The sequence below is a fragment of the Chenopodium quinoa genome, unplaced genomic scaffold, assembly GCF_001683475.1.
Source record: "Chenopodium quinoa cultivar QQ74 unplaced genomic scaffold, ASM168347v1, whole genome shotgun sequence".
NCBI classification, from domain to species: domain Eukaryota; kingdom Viridiplantae; phylum Streptophyta; class Magnoliopsida; order Caryophyllales; family Amaranthaceae; genus Chenopodium; species Chenopodium quinoa.
Genome location: NW_018745448.1, coordinates 10,050,406 through 10,072,086, shown reverse-complemented (window position 1 = coordinate 10,072,086; position 21,681 = coordinate 10,050,406). Strand labels below are relative to the sequence as shown.

The window sequence follows — 21,681 nt, the reverse complement described above, 5'->3', positions numbered from 1 at the left end:
CCCGCCCCACCTATGGCGGGTATGGTTTTTATCCCCATCCCCGCCCCACTACCCGCCAAACCAAGACCCATCCCCGCCCCACTGGGGCGGGATGGGGCGGGTCTCCTACTTGACCCGCTCCACTGACATCCCTATCTATAACTCCTGAGGCAATTATGTATCATTTCTCACAATACGTAGCAAACATGGACAAATTGACTTCTCACACTTAGTAGCAAATGGCATGGTAGGGGTGCTTATGATGCGAGCCGAGTTCGAGTTTGGGGTAGCTGGACTTGCCTCGTTAACATATTGAGTTGAAGTTAATCGAGTCGAGGTTTGACCGAGTCGATCTCGAGTAGCTTGCAACTTGATCCGTGTTAGTATATTCCTATTTAGTGTGACATTTCTTCATTCTCTTTAATTTCGTCATTTGAGAAGTACATGTATGATCATACATATGAGTATATAAATAATTGTTATTTATTAATTTTTTTTTTTGAAGTAAAGCCCCAAAGGCTAATCATTCATTAGTAGGGAGATCAAAATCCAAAAGAGGAACAATACAACTAGGAAAATTAGACAACCAAACTCTACTACCCGGCTCCCACGGAAAGCAATGAGCTAACTCGTGTGCCACTTTATTCCCCTCCCTATGAGTAAAACTCCACGAAACAAAATCAAAAGACCGAATTTCATGATAAATATCATCGAAAATTAAATGTAGACTACTGTCACCTCTCACTTGTGCCTTAATTGCGTTCAAAACCCCTAAGCAATCACTCTCCACCTCGATGTTTCTCGCACCAAAATCAGCAGCAGCTTGCACACCTAGAAGTATGGCCTTAGCTTCAACAATACTTGGCTCCCATCTATCCTCGAACATCCAAGACGCAGCCAGAACAACAACGCCATTAGCATCCCGCAGCACCACACCAACAGACGAACCCAACCCTTCTCTCACACCACCATCAACATTTAATTTCAGCCGTCCCGCAGAAGGAGGCTTCCAACTTTGCTGACCACGACTGCCCCCAGAACTAGCCCCTACCTCATCCTTAGCTAGCTCACCAATAACCTTCTTCACATGCTCCATCGACTTCTTCGGATCACATTGCTCACCTTCATAAATCCATCGATTTCTCGCATTCCAGATAGCCCAACATGTCGTAATAAACAAGGCATGATCAACAGCAGGGAGGCTATCAAGACATGACATAGCCATGTCTATGAAATTCTGAAACGCCCCACCTATCATATCCTTCAGCTCGCATTCCTCCCAAATGGATTTGGCAATCACACAATCTGCCGTACAATGCAGCTCGGTTTCCTCTAATGCTCAACAACGCTGCACACTTCAACACGATCTCGAATTCTCTTGCTCAACCCGTGTGAGGTGGGAAGAATTCCCCTGCAAGCCCTCCAAAAGAAAATCTTTACTCTCGGAAGAACATTCGAATGCCATATTTTATTCCAGATTTTTGTAGGCAGCGATGAAGAAACCACATTTTCACAATTAAGATCACCAAATATTGCCTTGTATGCTGAACGAACAGAATAATTGCCATCTTTCTCTAAATCCCAACAGATTATATCCTCGGGAAGACGAAAACTCAAAGGGATGCTAAGCACTCTTTCTCTTTCAAAAGGGAGTAAGAGCTCATTAATCAAAGGGACATTCCAAGAAGTAGTGGGAAAATGAATAAGATCACACACCCTTAAATCCCTTCTATCATCCAAAATGGGAGAGATCACCTTTCTAGTTTGAGTACCAGGAATCCATGGACAATGCCAAACTGGGATGCTAAGTCCATACTGCTAGGTGTGCAAGCTGCTGCTGATAATCCCCATGAGCAAAATATTTCGCCTTCAATACTCTCGCAACCGAGCTATTCGGTTCTTGCATAATCCTCCAAGCCTACTTTGCCAACAAAGCCAAGTTAAACAATTTAAAATCCCTAAAGCCAAGACCCCTGCAGCCTTCGGTGCACATAACTTCCTCCATGACAACCAATGAATTTTCCTCTCTCCTTTTTTCTGACCCCACCAAAAATTCGACACCATCAAACGCAATTCATCACAAAAAGAAGAGGGGAATTTGAACACACTCATCGCGTAGGTTGGGATAGATTGGGCCACGACCTTAATCAACACCTCCCGATCCGCCTTGGATAGCATTTCCCCCTTCCACCCTTGTAGTCTTTCCCATAATTTTTCCCTAACACCCTTCGTTATAACTCTCTTAGACCTCCCAACAACCGTGGGAAGGCCAATATATTTATCATGAATATCCACCAACTTAACTCCCATCAAGTCCGCCAACTCCCTTCTCTTATCCTCCGATACACCCTTACTAAACGACACTGTCGTTTTATCAAGATTTACCTTTTGCCCCGACGCCAATTCATAAATATTGAGAATATTATGAACTGTATTCACCTCCTCAACATTCGCACCTGAAAAAATAATACTATCATCTGCAAATAATAAATGCGAAATAGAAGGAGCCGACGATGCCACCTTGATCCCATGAAGACTACTATTCAAAACAGCTCTATTTAACAACCCAGATAAAGCTTCCGCACATAAAATAAATAAATATGGGGAAATAGGATCACCTTGTCGAAACCCCTAGATGGAGTAAACTCCCCCGAAGGTGCCCCATTTATAAGGACAGAAAAAGTAACTGTGGACACACAATGCATAACACGATCCACCCAACTCTCAGCAAAACCCAACTTCATCATGACTGCCCTTAAAAATCCCCACTCCACACGGTCGTAAGCTTTTGCCATGTCTAACTTCAGAGCCATAGTCCCATTACTACTATTCGAATTTTTATATGATGGAAAACCTCAAAAGCCACCAAATTATTGTCCGTAATGAGTCTCCCTGGGGTAAAAGCACTCTGATTCAAAGAAGTAATATCCGAAAGAAAGACCTTTAATCTATTAGCTAGCACTTTAGTAATCAACTTATACACCACATTGCAAAGACTAATAGGTCTAAACTCGGTCATTTTATCAGGGGATTTTGTTTTCGAAATTAAAACAATAAAGGTCTTATTAATATCTTCCAGAATCATTGCACCATTAAGCACATCAAGCACAAGGGTAGTAACCGCAGGATCAACAATATGCCAGTAAGTTTGGAAAAAAAGGGGACATATACCATCCGGACCTGGAGCCTTGATCGGATGCAATTGCTTCAGAGCCGCAAGCACCTCATCCGCTGTATACTCGGCACAAAGACCCTCATTCATTTCACTAGTAACACGGGAGTTAATTCCACTTAGTGCCTCATCCAAATTCGACCCCATAGAAGAAGTGAAAAGGGATTGAAAATAGTCAACTGCCACTTTGCTAATACCATTCTCATCATTATGTCTGACTCCATCCTCTGCTACAAGGCAATTGATATTATTTTTTTTGGCGACGTTGCGAAGCTTTCCTATGGAAAAAGCTTGAATTACGATCACCAACAGTAAGCCAAATTGCCCTTGATCTTTGTCTTCAATATAACTCTTCATGGAGTAAGTCATTGATTTCTTTGACTACCTTTATTCGCTCCCGAACCTGACTTTCAGTACTACTCCCCTTATTAAGTGTAGCTAGCTAGTCTCTTCCTTCTTTTTCTTATCTCCTTAAAAATCTTCCCAAACTCACTGTCACTCCACATCTTCAACTCAGCCGCACAAGAAGCCAGCCGCCCCTCAACCGTACCACCCCCTAGCTGCCAACCGTTCCTCACAACACCTTCACACCTATCATTCTCCACCCAAACTTGCTCAAATCGGAATGGCTTTTCCTTGTTGCAAGTATTACCCAACTCCTCATCAAGAAACAATTTAATTGGTGCATGATCTGACCATTCACGTTCAAGATTGAAGACCTTTGCTTTCGGAAAATAAGTCATCCATTGTTGATCCGCTAATGCCCTATCAAGACGGCATTGGACATTATCTTCACCCAATTGCCCATTATTGTAGGTAAAAGCATACCCCGTATATGCAATGTCACACAAATGGCACGTATCAACAACCTAACGGAAGCTTTCCATCTGCCAAAGAGCCCGGTCTCTACCTCCAATCTTCCCTGAATCAAGTAATATTTCGTTAAAAATCTCCTATGCAAACCCACGGCTCCCCACCACCATTTGCTAATTCAGTAAGAAGCTTCCAAGAAAGATGACGGTTTTGCACCTCCAGCCACCCGTAAAATTCAGAGAGCCTCCAAATCCCCTCCCCTGCCCCTTTTTTTTAACCAAAACACTCACATGATGAACAGACATAGAGATTAACTCCACCTCCATACTACACAACCAAAACATAGCAACCCCACCTGATCTACCTTGACTATCAACCGCAACCCTTCATAACCCACCAATTTATCTCGAATTTTACGCATTTCACCACACTAAGTTTCGTCTCCATCAGAAAAAAAAAGAGACGGGGCCTCCCTCCGAACTAAATTTCGGAGATTATTAACTGCAGAGGAGTTGCCCAATCCTCTACAGTTAATGCTTAACACACTCATTGAGCTCGGCGGGACTACCTTGCAACAGTCTCCGCCACCCGCAATCCAGAAGAAGTATCCGTCTCATTATTAGTCCCTACCACCGTCCCCTCCTCCAAGCCTAACCCCACCTCTCTTCCCCTCTTTCCAAGAACAACTCGATCCTCCCCCATCATATGACTATCAAATAAATCCTTATCTCTAATAATTTTTCTCCACGTCCTACCACTACCCGAACTTCCAGTTTTAATTTTCACATGCTCTCCCTGCCCACTCTCCACACTCACCCCCTGCTTCTCTCCCTCCCCCTTCTCCACACTCTCCGAACCCCGAGTAATTGCACCACCCACATCACTTACCTCTTCACTCCTTACAATAATAGGCTACTGCCCCTCATTACTCACTACCGTCTCCAGTTCTCTCGCCTCTTTCTCATGATCAGAAACTAATTTCGCACACTCCTTAGTAACAAAGAGCTGATTCAGCACTCCCAAAACAGCCTCTAACTCTTCATCCTCCTTCACCTTCCCTTTTCTTGGCGAGGCACGCAACCACCTCCCCCATCCCAGCTTTACTTGCTTGCTCTCCTCCGACACAAGGCAACAATCTTTCTCTGAATGACCTATAATGCCACACGCAAAACAGAAATATGGTAGCCTTTCATACGCAAATTCCAGAGTGATCACATTACCCCCTTTGTCTCTGATTCGCTGCACCCTTCTCAAAGGTTTAGTAATATTGATCATTACCTTCACACGCCGGAACCTATCAAGCCCCAAAAGATATTTCTCTACCTCTAAAATATCTCCCCAACCTGCCACAATTTCCTTCACATCTTCATCTGATCTACAATTAAAAGGAAGATGCTTTATACGCACCCAAACGGAGCATGAACCAGCGACTCCTACTCAGGTTGCTCGTCACCATCAACTTCCCTCAAGACTAGCAATTTATTATCAAAGCACCATGGTCAATCTTTAAGAACCCTTTCCTTGTCCCTCCAATGAAAAAATTGAAAGGCATAAAGATTAGGTCCTAAGACCCTAATTACAATCTTATTAGTTAATCCCCAAACCTTAGTCATACTGTTCTTGAAGGCCTTAACATTATATGGTCTTTCCGTCACTACCCGTCCGATCAAAAGCAAATGGAATTTATCTATCGAAGGCTGAGAATTAACAGCCCCTAAGTCAACAACTCCACTATCTTCTTCCTCCAATCTCAAATTAGCATATTTTTCCAGAATATCGTCAGCCATAGTTCAAAGAAAACGAGAACAAAATCAATGAAAGCCGTCGAGAACGGCAGCCAAACCCCACTTTCTAGAGAGAAAACCCTTTCTTTCGAGGGAGAATTAGATATGTTATTTATTAATTATTAATGGAACATAAAGTTTTTTTTTACCAAAATGTTTTAATTGTTAGTAAATATAATATTATATACAGGAATTCTAGCTTTTTATGAGCTTTTGAGTTGAGTAATGAGCTACTCGATTCGTTAACATTTTGAGTCAATCTCGAGCTCGAGACGAGTCGAATTTTGACCGAGTCGAACTCAAGTAGCTTGCGAGTTATCTCGTCTCATAAGCACCCTTAGGCGATTAGATGGGTTGTCACGGTAAAAACAATGACTACCATGACCATAGAGGTGTAAATGAACCAAGCCGATCAATAAACTACTCGGATTTGAGCTCGGTTGAAGCTCGTTCAGGTTCATTTAGTTGAAGCTCGTTCAGGTTCATTTATTTAATAAATGAGCCGAGCTTGAACAAATTTTAAAGCTCGTTTAATAAATGAACTTGAATACGAACATAAGTATGTTCATTTAGATAAGTTGAGGAGTTAGGGGTCGTGCCAGCGGGGGAAGGAGGGGCTAGTTTGCCAACATTGATCTTAATTATACACTTTTTATTATTATGGGCTACATTTTGCCGCATAGGATAGTTTATGGTGGTTATTTTTTACTTGATCACTTTAGAATTTTCAATACTAAAAGAATTTGATTTATTTCTCGACTCTTGTGGACACATATGCATGATTCAAATTTAAAGTCACCTGATTAGCTGACTTTACTCAACTTAATCCGCTCTAATTAAACCCGACTCACTAACCCAAATTGACATAGTGTCGAGTTGTCGACCAATGTCTAGCCTAGCCCTCTAGGTGAGTAATAGAACCTTATTGCTGTACTTGGAGACAAAGCAAAGCAATCCAAATAAATCCTTCTAACAAAAATAATGAAAAGGAAAATTTGTGTAGAATTACCCGGAAGATAGGGTGTTTTATTAACAACTACCCATTTTTTTTTATTTGTTTACAACTACCCGGAAGATGGAAAACGTTTGGGTAGCACTACCCAATAACGTTTTCCGTCCATTTTAGACGTTAGTGGGGCCCAACAGTTCACTTTTCCCACCTAAATTACTTCCCCCTAACAACCTTTTCTCTCTCCTCTTCAATTGCTTCTTAAGTTTCCCTCCCTTCTCAATTTAAAAAATTAGATTCAAGAATTCAAGCAATTGAACGAAAAATCAGGTAATCTTTCACACATATTTTCTATATTATTGTTTTTCGCATTTGTCTACAAGTTTAATTGAATGCAATTTAAAGAATAAGGGTTTCAAATTCTGATTGTAATTAGGGTTTATGGGTTCAATCGAATTTGGGGGTTTCGATTTCTAGGGTTTAGCGATTCAATTAAGTCCATGGTTTAGGTCCCTTAGGATTAAAGATTGAATTGTGAAGCATTTTTGACTACTTTTTATAACTAATTGACATTGTTAATGGTAGGATGTCGAGTTCATCATACCACTCATGTATGCAATATCATCCCAACAAGTGCAGTTGTGGCATTCCACCAAAATTGGAGGCATCGTGGACTACTAAAAACCCTGGTAGAAGATTTTTGGCCTGTAAATTCTATGATGCTGCATATGGTAGAAGAGGATACAAATTCTTCAAATGGATTGATGAAGAAATACTTGAGTGGTAGAGGGTTGTTACAAATCAACTAGTGTTGGACAAAAAGCTAATGCAAAATGAGATTGGTTTACTGAAACAACAAGTTTGCATGCTTCAAGATCAAAAGGCAAGGGTGGAGAGTGAAAAATAGAGACTGACCAAGAAATGCAAGACACTCTGTGCTGCTATGAAGAAAGCAAAGGCAGGTGACTGTGGTGGCATTTCAGGACTAATGCAGCTGGTGGTAGTTGTTGTAATTGGAATGATGTTAGGTTATTTAGGGAAGACTATGATGTAGTAGGCAATTTAGTAATGATTGGTACTACATTTGCACTTTATGAGTGGCATATGTCACAGATTTTGGAATGTAAGCAAAGTGCAAATGCTAACCTTTATACATGTAGGTTGTATTATTGTTATTACCACGAAATGAAATTATGCTTTGAACACTTCCTTTTGCATTGCCTAAATTTGGCATAATTTGTGCACAATTATAAAAAATAAGCCTTGCATTTCAAGTTCCAAAATAATTACAAAGGCTAAGTGGATTTGTTCATCATCACTTAATAAAAAACAGGCTACATCAATCTAATTCAAGGTTGAAGTACATGTAGCCCCACAAAATATAGAAAGATTGTTCATAAAAACAGAAAATAACTAACACAAAATCCAGAACATAACCAAAGCATATAAATCTAATCTAGGGCTTCCACACTGGCTGATTCTTCAATTTTGACTTAATTGGTAGCTTGGCTGTTGAAGGTGTTGCCTTGGACTTCATTGTGGCACTCCTTTGAGGCTGAGATTGGGTGGGCTGGGTTGCTTGACTTGGTTGTGGTGGAGCTACACCCTGTGAGCTTGCCTGACCAGGAGCAGTTTGGGATGTGGAAGCCCCAGTTTCAGGGTTATTCTTGCCCTGACACACAAAGCAACAACACAAACCTTATTAGAGCATGTCATAATAAGTAACTAAATAATGCAAAAACCAACTTTTTTCACAGCTCTGTCCCAATTTTTCTTTCTTTGAAGTACATTCCAAGGCTCCATTGATGGAGGTCTGCCACCTTTATCAACATCTCTGGGTGGTGCTGTGTTCTTGCACTTGTTCTTGTAATGGCCTGGGACTCCACAGTTAGAGCACTTTGGTGCTTTCTTAGGCTTTTGGGATGACTCAGCTCCTTCCCTTTCACCCTGTTCTTGTTTCCTTTTCTTAAGGGAAGGTATTCCTGGCATTTTTCTCATGACAGGGGGTGTAGGTTGCATCAAATCAGTCCTCTTTTCCCATTGTTTCATACTAGGCCATGTTCAATAGGCTGGACTGGGTTTGAGCTCTCAACTAAGGCCCAAACTATAACTCTATCATTCAGATCCCTACTGTTGACCAAGTTAATAATGTCATCAAATGTCTCCACCTTCCTCCTTCCATTTGTCAAGTTTCTGCCATGTAATCTGTACCACACACTGAAATGTTGGGGTACCCTACTACACACTAAATCATATGCATATATTACCCACTTCCTCAAATTCATAACATTCATTTCCTTCAACCAACAACTCATCCTCATAAACATTCCTCCCCTAACATAGGTTGTCCTACCCTTGCTGTATTCAAATCCCCCCAACCCAGATATTCATATCAACATATTCTGGAAGCTCCCTACATCATACATGAAAGAACTTATTTCAATACCAACACCAAGAAACAGATATAATATAAATTCTGTAAGCTCAACACCCATTCAGTCAAACAACATGCACAAGAATAAAAAAAAGCAGGGCAAAGCAACCAAGCAACAGTTGCACAATTATCTAAGCTCAACAACAACCTAAATAAAGTTTGTAGTTTATTGTTAATTAATTATATGATAAAGCATTTCAATTGTTTAATTGTCCAACCAATTTTATCAATTAAAAAATTAGGGTTCCATATCCGAGTATTAAAATAATTAGGGCTTTCTAATTTTCTTCATTATTTATGGAAAAGGACAGAAATTTATGGTGAAAACACCAATGTACCTTGAAGGTCCTCCCTTTGCTGCAGTCAATTGATCGAGTATTTACTTCGATTTCCCCTTTGTCCATTTCTGTAGATTACCTCAGTTAAACCAACTTACCCAAAAAAGCTAAAACATGAGTTGGAAGAGAGAGATAAAGCAAAGACAAGGATGGTAGGGCTACGAATTTCTGAAAAAGGGACGAAGATGATGTTGAATATTCGCTGCTTAGGTCAGAATTGGTTGAAGGTCAATGAAGAGAGTGAAAGGGTAGAGTGGAGTGATAATGGAGGGAAATTGAAGAGGAGAGAGAAAAGGTAGTTGGGGGAATTAATTTTGGAGGGTTAAGTTAACTGTTGGGCCCCACTAACGTCTAAAATGGACGGAAAACGTTTAACGTTATTGGGTAGTGCTACCCAAACGTTTTCCATCTTACGGGTAGTTATAAACAAATCTATATTATAATTGTAGAGTCACTTAATGAGAGCCCTCCAAATCCCCAATCCTCAACTCTCATGCATTTGAGATTTTTTTTTTTTTTTTTTTTTATATCATTTAAAAAAAAAAAAATCAACAACTACCCATTCACTCTTTTTTTTTTTTTTTTTTTTTTTTTTTTTTTTTTTTTTTTATGGGACTACTACTAACCTTTCAATTTATGTGTGTATGTTTTCTTGGGTACGTAGTATAACATATCAAAAAAAATAAAAATGTGCTCTAAATCCCCAACCCTTCAATTATAGTACTCTAAATCCCCAACCCTTCAATTATTGCATTTTTAGGGACTACCCTCCAACATTTTCCATTTCTTTAAAAACAAAAAAATGAACAACACATTTTTGTGCAACTAGCCTCAGCGAATAACTACTTGCAACAGAACAAAGTATGTAACTCCTATAGCAAGACACTAATCCATATGACACTAACCGAGTAACACGAGTAACTCCTATAACACTGAACGGGTAACCTCTATAACTTTGAAAAAGTAAACCCCATAATAGCATTGTGTGCCCACCGACATAAAAGAGTAAGACCTTGATTTTTGAGGAATATCATATTTCATCATAGCACATCAGGTGTCAGCACATTAATTATCAATACGATTATTATTAATACTCAATACAACAGAGCTAATTAGGGTTCAACAAAACCGACCAGTCCAAAACCGACCATTACAGCTGAAGTCTAAATTAGAACATCAAAATCAACTTTTCACATTTGAAATATATTTTTTCTTATATATTCCCGTACAGTTTGCACGGGTACACTCTAGTAAAAAAAAATGGATAGTTGTTAACAAAATCACCCTATCTTCCGGGTAGTTCTACACACATTTTCCTAATGAAAATTAAACATTCCAATAAATTTCCCCTCATTTCTGTTTTCTCCCTCCATTTTCTCAGTTTTTCCAAAATCAAGGGTATGACCACATGACCTTTGTTCAAATGCGTAACCTTCTACTTCGATCTCGCACCCTCAAATCCAATCCACCGCCGATACCTTCGCCGGAGTCGGCGCCGGCAATTTTCTTCGCTTCGTCACCATCGCCTCCGCCGCCGCAGTCATCATACCCCGCCGGAGCAGTAGCTGATCTCGTCGCCGACGATGACGATGATGAAGACCTCCATATTTCTCCAGTTAGCGTTGTTAAACCTGCTGTCATGCCCACTCTTCTTCAACCTCGTGTCGTCGTCTTTGACGGCGTTTGTCGTCTCTGTCACACCGGTATTTCTCTCTCATATATCTCTTGCTCGCCTGAAAAAGTTGTTTTCTTCAATTTTTGGTATTCTTTTTTATGTTTTCGTTAAACAAAATTGTAGTTTGATTCATAAGTTTTGAATGATTTGAATTAGTTTTGAATTGAAATTGACACAATTGCTTGTTCGATTAATTTCTGTTTGATTATTTTTGGATGTTGGTCCTATTTTTCCCTAGAATTTTCCTTAATTGGTGTTTGAAGAGATGAAATTTAATGGTCATTTGTTTAATATCACATTTTCCTGTGTTTACCCCAATATACTCTTTCTTTATTGCAAAATTAGGTTCTTGTTTTACCTTTTACAAGTGATAAGGAGCTGTTATATGTTTTCTGGTATAAGACTAAGCAATGCCTGTCAATTAGCAGAATAATACATAGTGGCTATTTGCGAGTTGTATTAGCTGGTTTGATTGTCGAATTAAAATGTACTCCCTCCGTCCCTTTATTAGATTCCTACTTCTCTTTGTTATGTGAGGAATAAATGCTAGAAGTAGGAATGTAATTAAGGGACGGAGGGAGTACTTGTATTATTTAGACAAATGGACTGTAGCACTGTACTTGATAGAATTGCATAATGTGATGTTACATCACATAGACTAAGCATCAATGTGTACATTTTAGAACCAAGTAAATTTCTTGGTGACCGAAATTAATATCATTTCCTATTGAATTATTGACTGTTCTTCTATGCATACATGGGCATAAGGCTTGCTAGAGGGTGACTCGATCCGTAAATTAAACTCAACCCGAGTTCAACAACAAAAATCTTCTAACCTTCAAAATAGAATTTGTGAGAATTATTGCTAAAGATGACCTAAAATCACTTGAACATGGACTTGCCTCAGAAGGTGACCTAAACCTATCTGATTGGACTTGTTACCGTACATTTGTTTTAGGTACAAGCAATGTGACTTGTCTATTTTAGGTGAATTACATAACAGGATTAATTTTCTTTTTCATTTGTTTGCAGGTGTGAAATTGATTATCAAAGCTGATAAGTACGAGAAGATTAAGTTCTGTTGCCTTCAGTCTAAGACTGCTGAGCCATATATGGAAATTTGTGGTGTGGAAAGAAAGGATGTGCTTCGCCGCTTTATATTTGTTGAAGGTTTAGGCCAATACCATCAAGCTTCCACAGGTTAGGACCCTCATCTTCCTGTAGTATGTAGCATTAACTTATAAGATATGAACTATTGATTTATTATTTGTTTAACTAGCCAAGTATTTGTCACTTTAATCTCAATTTCGATACGTAGAATTCTTCTTAGTGTTGTATGTATACCATCTGTTTGCTGTTCACGCGTTCTCTCCAGATGTGGCTTATTATTGAAATTGTTTTCCAACTTATTTATTAAATTTCTGCGCTAGGTTGAAACAGATTTATGTAATTGTAAAAGGATGAACACATATGACTAGTATATATTGCAGCCTTTGACAGTTGTCAGTTTTTCGGACAGGATTGTGTTATCCCTTTTGGTCATTGCTTGTTTGATATAGTCGATCAGGTAAACAAACCAATTAGGTTCACGACTCATTTGGTCTGTGGCAACTAGCTTTATGACTTCGAAACAAAGTCTCAAATTTCAATAGGTCTGCGAAACTAGTATAAAAGTAGTCTTCAGAATTGGGGGTTTTAGAACACAAAAGCATGCTTGAAGGTAGACCTTGTGTTGTGATGCTATCAGCCTATCAGGTTCTTGTGATTTGTATGGTGACCAGTTAAATTTTTTTTAATGTGTCACTTTGGAGGTAATATTTGGTGGTGGTCTTTGGTTAAATTTGTGTCTTAATCGCTTTCTGGTCATGGTGTTTAATTTAAATTTATCTGCCACTGTTTGCCATGTCAAATAGTGTTCTAACATCGGGGCTTGAATATGTTGCAGCTGCATTGAAAGTTATGTCATACTTGCCATTTCCCTATTCAGCGCTGAGCTCTCTCTTGGTAATTCCCACTCCAGTAAGGGATGCTGTCTATGATTACATTGCTAAACGGCGCTATGACTGGTGCGGAAAGGAGAAGGAATGTCTTGTTTTGAAGGAACCGGAGTTGCTTAAGCGATTTATTGACAGGGAAGAACTTCTGGAGCGACCTCAGTCAGATATCTAGTTGGGTTTGCATAATGTAGTTGTGCCTTATCACTGCATCTTTACACAGTTGTCCATTTTCATCTCTTGTTTTAGTTGATTGACTTGTATAAGTTGTAAATAGTAGAATGAATGAAAGGTAGGCCGGCCTACACCACGGCAGAGTTTTTTTGTTTGTAAATAAGGTAAAATATCTGAAAGTAACCTAGTGTAAAATGAAATTCTGTTTTTCAAGTTGTTGATTTTCTGCCTGATTGGGGCAAAATACTATCTCCGGCTTATTAATTTGGTCTAACTCGACTATCAACACCACTCCAAAGTTTCACATGGCTTTTTAATATTCATTTACCAATGTTGAATCAACTGTTAAATGTTGCAGGAGAACATCCAAATCGCAATCCTGCATTTAGTTGGTTCATTCTCAAATTGAACAGAGTTATATGATCACTCCTTTAAAACTTTAAGCATGCAATTATGTGAGGGGATTGGACAGCATTCTTTGTACTATGTAAAAAATAATTATAGAAGAGAACATCAGCTAATGATTCTAGCTATTGCTAAACGTCATTAAATGTAATTATGAAGTACTTAACAGCAACAGAAGCTACATTTGCTAGCTCTACATTCCTAAGAACAGTATCATATTTCAAATATTCTGATAGCAAAGCTATATCAAAATTTCCTGCCTATAACTATCTCAAATTACTTTTACTCAGGTCCCAGAGGTCACTTTAGTCACTACTCGCATTACTTGCTATTCCCGCTTGTCCATTCCTCCCAGTCTTTGTCTATATTTTTTTGAGCCCACTTAACAGCTATCCGTGCAGCTTGAGGTCCTCCAGGCAGTCCGCGTTCATTCAGAGTATCAGCCATATCAATGAAAGGAATCACTAGCAAAGTGCCCGGTCCCCCATATTCTGAGTGCAAGAAGTTATCCAAGATCTGTTGACATTATAAGAAAGCAGTTACTTGCCTGATTACATCATAACTTAAATGAAACTAAAAACACATCATAGGAAACTGTCAAACGAGTATTGAAAGTACACAATGTCAGAAACATATAATCCTTCAGAGTCAGGATACATGTGAAACAGGGATTAACAGAAAGAACTTCTAAGCAAATCCAGTGATGGAATTCCAGATTGATGTTTACTAGGTGTTCATTGCGTATAGCAGGATAACCTTGAGTCATTTTAACCCCATCTCAGAGGTGAACAAAATCATCCAAACTCATGGATTTTTCTTTGAAACATACATTAATTCTCTAAGTAACCTGAACACCCCAAAACACCACTACGTATGCTACAGATATCTATAAAAGCCCGAGATTGGATCTTTTAAATTTTAACCTATCTTTGAGAAGTATATATCATCTCTCGGATAACCAAAGAATTCAGGGATATTTCAGCATCTTCTGCCATAGTCTTTCGATAACACTCTACAAGGCATTTGGCCAGATGAACTGAGCAGTCAGACCTTGTTCCTAGATTATATATTGTTATCTCATACTTTCTGTCTCCATGTGGTGCACATCTGGGGAAGAATACAGAAGTACTAACTCGACATTCCCCTACCATTCTTCCTCTCTTTTAACTATACATATATATTACATCTTGCAGTAGAACCATGTAAAATCTGTAGCAACTGAATCAGATTATTGTTGAAATAGCCACTGAAACGACGTCTAACAGTAAAGTATACAAGCATAAATTACACATTTACACAATGACTAATGCCTACGATTCATCCAAAATCTTTCACCAACTTCAAATCCTACATATTTTACACTTTATGTGTAGCATACAAATTTGAATATAATGAAAAAAACTTATTGATTAGAATACTATAAGAAGCTTCAATCCGCTTAGAAGTTTTGATTTATTCACACAGCATGCCTTCACAACTACAAAACCCCCTTAAAAAAAAAAAAAAAAAAAAAAAAACAAATTATTCTTTCATCCAACTTGAGAGGCTGAGGCAGGGTATATAACTAGAGCATGCTGATAAGTTTCCAAGAATATGTATGTAATCTACAACAATGCCATAAATTATCTATCAAACTTTGAAATAACCCGAAAATTTTCAGACAGTCACCTAAATTGTTGATAAGTATATTAGGTGACTCGTACTTCGTAGCTTTGTCCGCCCGATCGGGCGGACATTGCCCGGTCTGACCGGGCGGAAGAAGAAGAGGTGCCTGGCAAATTCGTTGAAGAAGCTGCTCTCGCGCCCGACCGGGCGAGCCTTCGCCCGACCGGGCGAGCCTTCGCCCGATCGGGCAGACCTTGCCCGGTCTGACCGGGCGGTGGGGGTTGGATACGTTGAAGCATTCGTATGGAGTTTTCTTCTCGCGCCCGATCGGGCAGACCTTGCCCGGTCTGACCGGGCGGAGAAGGAAAAATGCGGAGACGCGGATTTTACGATTTAAAGTTATCTTTTATGTTATCTTTTTGCCCAAGTATCTTTTATTTTAGGGATTAATATAAAACCTCCCTAATATTAGTATAAGGGTTAAAAAAGAGAGACAGAGTGAGAGCCGTTCTTGAGAAATACAAGAATCATCTTTGTAATCTTTGCAGTTTATAGTGAAATCATTCGATCTCGGTGCCCGTGGACGTAGCTATCACATCGATAGTGAACCACGTAAATTCTTGGTGTTGTTCTTATTGTTTGCATTGAATTTCTTTATTGTTTTCTTGTTTGTTTTCGACCTTTGCTTCCGCTGTCGCACAACAATTGGTATCAGAGCTCAGGTTCAATCCTTGGAGAGTTTCTTGAAGATAACAATGGCAGGAGATTCAACAATAAGAATTGAGAAGTTTACCGGGAAAAATAGTTTCGGGCTATGGCAAATTAAGATGAAGGCTCTGTTAAAACAACAGCAGATATGGCGTCCGTTGGCTCCAAAGAGTACTACTTCGGAGTCAGGAGACGGACCGACTGACTCGCAGTTAGAAGTTATGGAAGAGAAGGCACACTCTACCATATTACTTAGTCTTGATGATCAAATCATCACGGAGGTTGCTGATCAGGAAACGGCGGCTGGATTGTGGCTGAAGCTGGAGTCATTGTATATGACTAAGTCGTTGACCAACAAATTATTACTGAAACAGCGGTTGTTTAGCCTCCGGATGCAGTCAGGTACTTCCTTACGGGAACATCTAGAAAAACTTAACTCTATTTTGCTTGATTTACGTAATTTAGATGTTAAAATTGATGATGAGGATGCTGCGTTGATTTTACTTGTATCTCTACCGTCTAGCTTTGAGAATTTTGTAGAGTCTTTAGTTGTTGGTAAGGATTCTATAACCTTAGAAGAAGTGAAGGCAGCACTTCATACTAGGGAACTCAGAATGAAAGCTACGAGTGATAATGGGGATAATGGTAGTGGGTTGTTTGTTAAGTCCGGAAAGTCTAAAAAGAATAAGGGGTTTAACAAGGGGAACAATGCTGGGTCGGGTGCTGGAAACGGCAAGGATGGATCTAGTAAAACTACTACTAAAACATGTTATTACTGTAAAGAACCGGGTCACTTTAGGAATAATTGTCCGGTGAGGAAAAACAAGTCCCAGGCTGCTGTAGTTGAAGAGAAACCGAATGAGAGCTATAATTCAGAGGAAGATTTAGCATTAGTCAGTTCTGCTAGGTCTGATGATTTATCTGATAACTGGGTTCTAGATTCAGGGTGTTCGTTCCATATGTGTCCACGTCGAGATTGGTTTGATACATATGAACCTCGCAATGGGGGTATGGTTATAGTCGGTAACAATGCTCCATGTAAGGTCACAGGTATTGGTTCCATGAGGTTGAGGACTGTTGATGGGCGGAGGTTAACTTTGACTAATGTACGGCATGTTCCTGCTTTAGGAAAGAATCTGATTTCATTGGGTACCCTGGATGAATTGGGGTACAATGGTGTGTTTTCAGATGGGGAGTTGTGTATTTTCAGAGGTTCTGAGTTGGTACTTAAGGGTATCAAAAGGAACACCCTCTATGTTTTTGAGGGTGTTACACTGCCTAGTTCTGCGGTTTGCGCATCTGTATCTCACCAGGAGATGAATAAGATTTGGCACATGAGGCTTGGTCATATGGGGGAGAAGGGGATGCAGCTATTGTCCAAGAGGGGTCTTCTATCCGGGGTCAAGGTTGCCAACCTTGAATTTTGTGAGCATTGTGTGTTTGGTAAGAAACACAGGTCAAAGTTCAGCAAGGGTGCTCACATTACTGATGCAGTGCTCGATTACATCCATTCAGATTGCTGGGGTCCATCTAGAGTTGAAGGTATGGGAGGTTACCACTATTTTGTGTCATTTGTTGATGACAAGTCCCGATACACATGGCTTAGGTTGCTTAAGTCAAAGGATGAGGCCTTCAAAGTTTTCAAGCAATGGAAAGCTTTGGTGGAAAATCGACAAGGAAGGAAGATCAAGAAGCTACGAACGGACAATGGGCTAGAGTTTTGCAAAGACGAGTTTAATCAGTTCTGTGCAGATGAGGGTATAGGTCGGCATCATACTGTCAGGAAGACACCACAGCAGAACGGTGTAGCAGAACGGGTTAATCAGACACTGCTAGAGAGAGTTCGATGCATGCTCTCTAATGCAGGGCTTGGGAGGAGGTACTGGAGTGAAGCTGTGTTAACAGCTTGTTATGTCATTAATAGGGGTCCTCATTCTGGAATTGATTCCAAGATTCCGTTTGAGATCTGGAGTGGTAAGTTGCCTAATTTTTCGAATTTGAAGATTTTTGGTTGTGTTGCTTATTATCATGTTATTGAGGGTAAGCTGGATCCACGAGCCAAGAAGGGGTGTTTTGTTGGGTACGGGGATGGTGTGAAGGGGTTTAGAATTTTTTCACCTTCGGAGGGTCGGGTCATTCTTAGTAGGGATGTTACTTTCGATGAAAACACCATGTATTCAATTAAAAATGCAGAGATTTCAGATTTGAGAAGGGAAGGAGACAATTTATTACAGACAGATGGGGTACTTGAGGTACATCAGTCTACCATTGCTGATTTACCTCGGGTACAATATATTGATGATGATGCTGATGTTCCAGTGCCGGGTACTCCTGAACCTGAGATTACTCCTACTCATTCTAACTCTGGGGATGAGGTGGAGCAATCTAATCAGGGGTCATCTAGTCAACCTGACACCATTCTTGAGATGCCTAAACGAGTTATCAAGAAGCCTGTTAGATTGATTGAAGAGATGGAGGGAAGAAATTGCTGTGTTGATGCGATGACAGGTTATGCATTGAGTGTAGCTGATGATGTAGAGTCATTTGAACCTGCCACATATAAACAAGCAATTAGTTGTAGTGAGTCTGCGCAATGGCTTGCCGCAATGGGTGAAGAGATGCAGTCTCTTTACAAGAACAGAGTGTGGGAACTGGTAAAGGTACCGGAAGGGAGGAAGCTTGTGGGTTGTAAATGGATTTACAAGAAGAAAGAAGGGTTGTCGGAAACTGAGCAAATACGTTTTAAGGCTAGGCTAGTTGCTAAGGGGTTCAGTCAGGTAGAAGGGGTTGACTTTGTTGAGATATTCTCACCTGTGGTTCGACATACTTCTATCCGTGTGTTATTGTCAATTGTAGCACATTTTGATCTTGAGCTGGAGCAGTTGGATGTTAAAACGGCTTTCCTTCATGGCGATTTGGAGGAGGAGATTCTGATGAAGCAGCCCGAAGGATTCGAAGTTCCTGGAAAGGAACACTATGCCTGCAGATTGCTAAAGTCATTGTATGGACTTAAGCAATCCCCCCGACAGTGGTACAAAAGGTTTGATTCTTTTATGGTTTCACAAGGTTTTGACAGGAATTCATATGATTGCTGTGTGTATCATAGTAAGCTGGATAATGGTTCCATGATTTATCTTTTGTTATATGTTGATGACATGTTGGTTGCCACAAAGAATAAATCTGATATTGCTAGATTAAAGGAGATGCTTAACTCGGAGTTTGACATGAAAGACTTGGGTGCAGCTAGGAAGATTTTGGGTATGGAGATCTACAGGGATCGGGCTAGAGGTAAGCTTTTCTTGACTCAGAAAAGCTACATTGAAAAGATTTTGTCTCGTTTTGGGATGGAAAAATCGAAGCCTATAAGTACGCCAACTACTGTTAGTTGTAAGTTGTCTTTGTCTATGTCACCTCAATCAGAGGAGGAGTTGTCTTATATGTCTAGAGTTCCATATGCAAACGCGGTTGGTTGTTTGATGTATGCTATGGTCTGTACTAGGCCGGATATTGCGCATGCTGTTAGTGTTGTAAGCAGGTTTATGGCTCGACCTGGGAGGGAACACTGGCAAGGGGTGAAAAGGATTTTTCGCTACCTGAGAGGGACAGCTGATATTGGTCTTGTGTACGGGAATGATAAGGAATGCTTGGTCACTGGGTACAGTGATTCTGATTATGCAGCTGATGTGGATACCAGGAGGTCTGTGACTGGTTATGTGTTCACTTTGGGTGGTTCTGTGGTTAGTTGGAAGTCTACATTGCAGTCATCAGTTACGTTGTCAACTACTGAAGCTGAGTATATGGCTTTAACTTCTGCAGCTAAGGAGTCTATTTGGCTCAAAGGCCTAGTAGGTGAACTGGGTATTGCACAGGATTTTGCTACAGTGTATTGTGATAGTCTAAGTGCGATTTGCTTAGCTAAAGATCAAGTACACCATGATCGGACGAAGCACATTGATGTCAGGTATCATTTCTTGCGTACTGACAAGAGGATTAAGGTGAAGAAGATTGGGACTGCTGACAACCCGGCTGATTTCTTCACTAAGCCTGTTCCGTTTAGCAAGTTTAAACATTGCTTAGACTTGCTAAATATTGATTACTACGTGATGTAGTAGGCCCTGAGGGGCGAAGTTGGGGAGCTCCTGGTGTAGGTGTGTTGGCATTAAGGTGGAGCTTGCCCGGGGCTTGTGATGCAGGTGGAGCATTATGAGTTGTTATACTTGGAGACGAGTATGTGATGGGTCTTGGTTGAAGACTTATCGGGATGTATGGCTTATGCATGAGTCCTGCATCGGGTTTGGCTTGAGATGTTTTTTCACTATGTCTTGATGGGGTCGTTTGCTGACTACGAGTTCTCGTCAAGGTGGAGATTGTTGATAAGTATATTAGGTGACTCGTACTTCGTAGCTTTGTCCGCCCGATCGGGCGGACATTGCCCGGTCTGACCGGGCGGAAGAAGAAGAGGTGCCTGGCAAATTCGTTGAAGAAGCTGCTCTCGCGCCCGACCGGGCGAGCCTTCGCCCGACCGGGCGAGCCTTCGCCCGATCGGGCAGACCTTGCCCGGTCTGACCGGGCGGTGGGGGTTGGATACGTTGAAGCATTCGTATGGAGTTTTCTTCTCGCGCCCGATCGGGCAGACCTTGCCCGGTCTGACCGGGCGGAGAAGGAAAAATGCGGAGACGCGGATTTTACGATTTAAAGTTATCTTTTATGTTATCTTTTTGCCCAAGTATCTTTTATTTTAGGGATTAATATAAAACCTCCCTAATATTAGTATAAGGGTTAAAAAAGAGAGACAGAGTGAGAGCCGTTCTTGAGAAATACAAGAATCATCTTTGTAATCTTTGCAGTTTATAGTGAAATCATTCGATCTCGGTGCCCGTGGACGTAGCTATCACATCGATAGTGAACCACGTAAATTCTTGGTGTTGTTCTTATTGTTTGCATTGAATTTCTTTATTGTTTTCTTGTTTGTTTTCGACCTTTGCTTCCGCTGTCGCACAACATAAATTACCCAGAAAAATTTTCAATTAATGAACATTCATAATCAATTGCACAAAATTCAACCTTTTAATTCAAAAAATAACAGTTTGTTAATTGGGTTAATTACCTCAGTGCAGATTTCTACAACTTCATCCACTTTATCTCCAAAAATATCTTTGTTTGACAACTTCCTCTGTAAATGGGTCTTGAATTTCTCTATCTCCTGTATACCCCCAATTTAATTTAATTTAAATAAGACAACAATTAACATAAAAATGGCACATAAAATGAACAAGATAAAAGAAAATACACAAATATTTACAGATTCAGCAAATTCAGGAATTGGGTCTGGGAATTTGTACTCAGCTGCCTTGCAAATTAGTTGTGTAGAGGAATAAAGTTGTTTGTGTATGGGAAAATTCCATTGTTGCTTTAAATTGGGTGTACAATTTTTAGAGAAATTAAGAGTTTTGGGTAAGTTTGAAGGATTAAAAGTAGAAGAAGTAATGAAGAATGAGGAATTTTCTATTGCAAATGTTGAAAGAGTAGGAGCAAGGCTCCAAGCCATTTTTATTGGTTTTGCGCCTTATCTTTTAACTCTCCTTCATAGAATACAAATATGAAATATACAATATTAGCATGACATGCTATTATGAATAGATGAACTTCTA

General features: G+C 40.0%; 3 protein-coding genes across 4 annotated transcripts; 1 reads left to right on the top strand and 2 right to left on the bottom strand.

Moving 5' to 3' along the window:
* Positions 1 to 502: 502 nt before the first annotated feature.
* On the bottom strand, positions 503 to 1,204 carry LOC110713786. Its single transcript, XM_021892229.1, has one exon. The coding sequence runs from the start codon at positions 1,202 to 1,204 to the stop codon at positions 503 to 505; it is 702 nt and encodes a 233-aa protein (XP_021747921.1).
* Positions 1,205 to 10,805: 9,601 nt separating this feature from the next.
* On the top strand, positions 10,806 to 13,561 carry LOC110713861 (uncharacterized protein YuxK-like). Its single transcript, XM_021892300.1, has 3 exons — positions 10,806 to 11,172; positions 12,177 to 12,344; positions 13,090 to 13,561. Exons 1-3 carry the CDS (start codon positions 10,878 to 10,880, stop codon positions 13,311 to 13,313), a joined length of 687 nt encoding a protein of 228 aa, XP_021747992.1. The 5' UTR covers positions 10,806 to 10,877; the 3' UTR covers positions 13,314 to 13,561.
* Positions 13,562 to 13,825: 264 nt separating this feature from the next.
* On the bottom strand, positions 13,826 to 21,664 carry LOC110713814 (protein PLASTID REDOX INSENSITIVE 2-like). Of its 2 annotated transcripts, none has more exons than XM_021892254.1 (3): positions 21,321 to 21,664; positions 21,138 to 21,233; positions 13,826 to 14,233 (listed from the first exon to the last, which is right to left on the bottom strand). In XM_021892254.1, exons 1-3 carry the CDS (start codon positions 21,576 to 21,578, stop codon positions 14,039 to 14,041), a joined length of 549 nt encoding a protein of 182 aa, XP_021747946.1. In that variant the 5' UTR covers positions 21,579 to 21,664; the 3' UTR covers positions 13,826 to 14,038. The 2 variants fall into 2 exon arrangements, with proteins under 2 accessions (XP_021747946.1, XP_021747947.1); XM_021892255.1 differs by having other exon boundaries at positions 21,333 to 21,657.
* Between the last annotated feature and the right edge of the window lie 17 nt (positions 21,665 to 21,681).

What these genes read in the sequence shown, in the direction of transcription:
- LOC110713814 (XM_021892254.1), bottom strand. Translation starts at nt 21,578, where the DNA reads ATGGCTTGGAGCCTTGCTCCTACTCTTTCAACATTTGCAATAGAAAAT. An exon ending in CTGAATCTGTAAATATTTGT is followed by an intron (nt 21,234 to 21,320) that starts GTATTTTCTTTT and finishes GGGGGTATACAG; the next exon opens with GAGATAGAGAAATTCAAGAC. An exon ending in TTGTAGAAATCTGCACTGAG is followed by an intron (nt 14,234 to 21,137) that starts GTAATTAACCCA and finishes TAATGTCAACAG; the next exon opens with ATCTTGGATAACTTCTTGCA.
- LOC110713861 (XM_021892300.1), top strand. Translation starts at nt 10,878, where the DNA reads ATGACCTTTGTTCAAATGCGTAACCTTCTACTTCGATCTCGCACCCTC. An exon ending in TTGTCGTCTCTGTCACACCG is followed by an intron (nt 11,173 to 12,176) that starts GTATTTCTCTCT and finishes ATTTGTTTGCAG; the next exon opens with GTGTGAAATTGATTATCAAA. An exon ending in ATACCATCAAGCTTCCACAG is followed by an intron (nt 12,345 to 13,089) that starts GTTAGGACCCTC and finishes AATATGTTGCAG; the next exon opens with CTGCATTGAAAGTTATGTCA.
- LOC110713786 (XM_021892229.1), bottom strand. Translation starts at nt 1,204, where the DNA reads ATGGCTATGTCATGTCTTGATAGCCTCCCTGCTGTTGATCATGCCTTG.